General features: G+C 36.8%; 1 protein-coding gene across 1 annotated transcript in view; it reads right to left on the reverse strand.

Annotated features, from left to right (window-relative positions):
* Positions 1-3,009, reverse strand: part of NMI (N-myc (and STAT) interactor) — a 7,120-nt gene extending 4,111 nt beyond the window's left edge. The window contains exons 1-3 of the mRNA XM_009579242.1: positions 2,974-3,009; positions 2,515-2,673; positions 947-1,054 (exon numbers count right to left, since the gene is read on the reverse strand). Coding sequence (XP_009577537.1) covers positions 947-1,054; positions 2,515-2,673; positions 2,974-3,009 — 303 coding nt within the window. The remainder of the gene's footprint in view (positions 1-946; positions 1,055-2,514; positions 2,674-2,973) is intronic.
* Positions 3,010-3,995: the final 986 nt, after the last annotated feature.

Below are 3,995 nucleotides of genomic sequence, written 5' to 3' on the forward strand. Positions count from 1 at the left end.
TAGCATCTTATCTACAAGCCTGCTTTCCTTCCGTTCCCTCTGCTGCCAATGGAAAGAGAGACACTCTTCCTAACGATAATTCAGACACTGGGTGTAGGCCCCTGTTCACACTGAATCTCCTTCTAGAAGAGCCTTGCCCTGTCCAATGGCTGCATAGGAAATTCAGGAGGCTGGACTTAACCGATATCTCCTAAACTTAGAAATGTGGTTTAGAAAGCTAAAGCTAATATTGTAATATTGTTAACATTAAACAAGGTAGCACTTGCACAGAGTTTCAATCTCTGTATAAACAAAAAATGATCACAGTTTTCATTTTACTGTAAATTCCCCCAAATATTTGGGTTTGTTCCAATTCAGAATGAAAACAGGTTTTTAAAAGCTGAAATTTCCACAAGAGAAGTTCCAATTTCTGAACACCTCAGAATCTGCAGCAGTTTCACCAAAATACGCTTTGGATCCTGAGTTTTAATTCTATTTAGTATCACTAATACTCATCTGGCTGCAAATTGAGTTTTTTCTGATTTGGAGTAACATGAGAGAGACTATAATCAAGTCAAGCTCAATATAGGCTAAAATAAATACTACATTTGCCATATAATGGACTTACTCCCTCCCATCTTCTTGCCCAAGAAATATAACATAAGAGTACTTGAAAATTACTAACGCTATGTGTATTTTTTATTCCAGTGTCTTACATTTAATAATTTTCTGCTTGTCTTCATTCCTCTCATGTTTTCAGTATCTCACATACTTGTATTTGTTTCCATATCCTTAGCCTGCTTCACATTTTCTTGCCAGGTAAAATAAGAAAATAAAACTTCAAGCTACATTTTATATTGAAATCAGTAGAGGTTCAAATGCTGAACAACTGGCCCAATGGTCTAGAATTGACAAAATAAAAATGTGCCCTTCTGAAAGACAAATTGCAAAATATTTGAAACTTTACCTGACCATCCCGCAAAAGCACTGAATGACATTCTGCAAGCTCTTCTTTGAGCTTTTCAATCTCTCTCTTCAGCTCAGCGTTTTCTTGGTTTAGTACATAGAGCTCTCTCTACAGCCCAAAAAGTATTAAATGCAAAATTAAACACATAGAAGACAAAAATATATTTCAGCAAAAGCTGTAGACATTAGGAACTGTTTCAACTTTTAATTATTCTACATGACAGCCATGCACAATACATTTTTGCATAGCTTTAACTATCCGTAAGGCAAATTCACTCACCAACAAGCAGTTTCTGTCAAAATAAATTACAGTAAGAGGGTTTTTGAAATGAGGCATTAGTGTTTCCAAACACATACAGTGTACCATAAATTGCATGGCGCTTTCCATAGTTATGTCAGTTCCTTATACATGCAAGGTCAGAGCCTATGTCAACACACAAACATTTTATTTTTTGTACCACGTGTGATCCTAGGAACTGTAATTCCCTTTTCTGAAAAGTTTACCAGGTGAGGACAGTTTCTGACACACTCCTACTCTTCCCTCTTCATACTTCTTCAACAAGGAAGAGGGAACACCTCTTCCACTTCCTATCTGCTACATACTTCCTTCACACCAATGAATCCTAAATAGGCATAAAGCCCATGTAACTAAATCCAGTATTTTCTGGACAGGGAACACAACGGAATGCGAAGGAAACACAGCAGATGTAGTCAGCTCCAGCCATACACAATTAGAAGATGGCTCCTTTAAAGTCATTAACCACTCGAGACATTCAGACCAGTTCCCATCAGCTGAAGATACTGTAAAATAAAAGCCCGATGATGATAATGATCTTTTCTGGCTATAAAATCCAAACATTTATGATTGGAGAACCAAAAGCAACTTTCAGAAAATCTCACGCCAACCTGAACGTACTTCACCTATTAATTATATTTTAATAGCTTGTAATATTGAAGCCATAATTTCTCATCAGTGATTTACAGGCCAAACAAAACCTCACTGAAACCACCCCCTTGACAGCCTATGGAAACTTATCCTACTACTGTACCGGTGACTGCACATGGCACACTGAGGTAATGAACCAATTAGTTCTAGAAAGAAGACCCCTCTTCAAACAGGTTCTGGCTCTTGCCCAGCTCATTGTCACTTAAGAAATGCTAACCTTGAGCACTGTAACATCTTATAAGACAGGCTGGGAGTTGGCAAAGCAGTGGAATCAACCCATTCAATTTTATCTGCACAAAAATTCCCACTTCATCACACAAAACTGAAACTCCTGTTAATGGAGAACCTTGGAAGAGGAAGACTGGTTTTGTCAGTCTTCATCTTCTATACAAAATAGGTCTCAGTTTTGCCTTTGCTCTTTCAACATTACCGTAAGACTTATTTTATTGCACTGGTTCTTAACCTGCCACTGAAAAACTATGTGTAGAACATTCAAGTCATACAGTCTGCAAACCAGTAAAGCCGTTTAAACTGAAAAGGAAATACTACTCTTATTTTCTCTAATCAACACCTCCTTCACAACTCCCCAAATACTAACAGCTATGAGTAAGCCTTCTCCATACCTCATGGGTGTCCCTAGACATAATCATGTCCTTATGCTGTTTCTCTTGAAAGTCCGTTAGCTTTGCCAGCTTCTTCTCTGCTTTAACACACTCTTCATCAGCACTTAATTTACAGAGAAGAAGGTCAGCTTTTGCTTTTTCAGCTTTTTCAACTCTCTCCTGGATAGTGAAAAGAAAAAGATTTTTACATTTTTTTTCTTCCATGGGAACAAACAAAACCTTAAGTAAGCCCTTTTTATTTGTTTATTTTTAACACTTTGCATAAATATTTCTCTTAGACTTACAAGCTTAGTTACCACTGAGATCAACACCAGCATGTACCGTTGAAGAACAGAGAACAAGTTAGACAAACATGTTATAATTGGGGGAGAGTTGATTTGGTTTTAGAAGGATGGACTAAAGGTCTTCCAAGTATCTTTCAGTTAATTTCCACGATTCTATGTGCTTTATAGAACTTGCCTTCCATTTCTTCAGTTCTTCTTTAAGTCTTTCCATCTCATCTTTTGATGTGTCAAAAGGATCAGGGGTTGTCATACTCTGGAGAGAAAAGAAGAGAAGAGGCACACACAGGTTATCTCTTCCATTCGGCAATAACTGAGACACACCAAACAATTCAAATGAGTCTTCAAAATAAAAAAAAAAAAAAAACCTCTGCAGTTGGATGAAGCATTTTGCCGTGGTAGTTTTCAATGTATGTCCATTAATGAATGTCCAATGTATTTTGCCTGTGTGCCCATTTGCTGTTTTTCTCCAATTATGCAGGCAAGATATGTGGTGAGTCAAACATTTTGAGAGACCGATTGTATTTCATAATTAAATCTTCCTAGAGTCTGCATGCCAGAGGATAGCATATACCACATAATTTTTTAAAAATGCATTCAGACACTCAGGCCAAATCATTGAACTATTTTAATGGCTGGACAGGACAAAAATCTAAGAAAATGGATCCTGGTCAGTAATCATTATTTGCTAACTATCCAACTGAAAATATTCACAGGCTAATACTTTCATAAATAATAAAAGCAAGTTGTCTCTCTGTTCTTCCACAGGGAACTAAGCCCCTCAATCCCACAAATGTTTATCTGTATGCTTTCTCAGCAGTTCCTCTAAGAGAATGTATAAAGAATATATAGGCCTAATGAGAAAAAAAATTCAAAATGGGATGCTTCCAAGCTCAGGGATATTGGACAATAAAAGGTAACATCAAGCAGGAGGAAGGTGATAAAAAAAGTATTTCTGACTTTAAGTATTTCAGGGCAGAAGTCCACAAGTACGGGAAAACTACAACTGGAAAAATCCCAAGAAGAGAGAAAATCTTCTCTGTTCTGTTTTGTTTCTATGGCTGCAATATTCTGCAGAAAAGAAAAAAAAAAATCCAAAGAGACCTGCTGAAACAATCCCTCCCTTTTACTTAAGATTACATAAAGCTTGAATGTCAACCATGAAATTTAGGCATGGAAAAGGTCTAAATTAGATAATCT

Source organism: Fulmarus glacialis, unplaced genomic scaffold (assembly GCF_000690835.1).
Source record: "Fulmarus glacialis isolate BGI_N327 unplaced genomic scaffold, ASM69083v1 scaffold12296, whole genome shotgun sequence".
Classification (NCBI taxonomy): Eukaryota; Metazoa; Chordata; class Aves; order Procellariiformes; family Procellariidae; genus Fulmarus; species Fulmarus glacialis.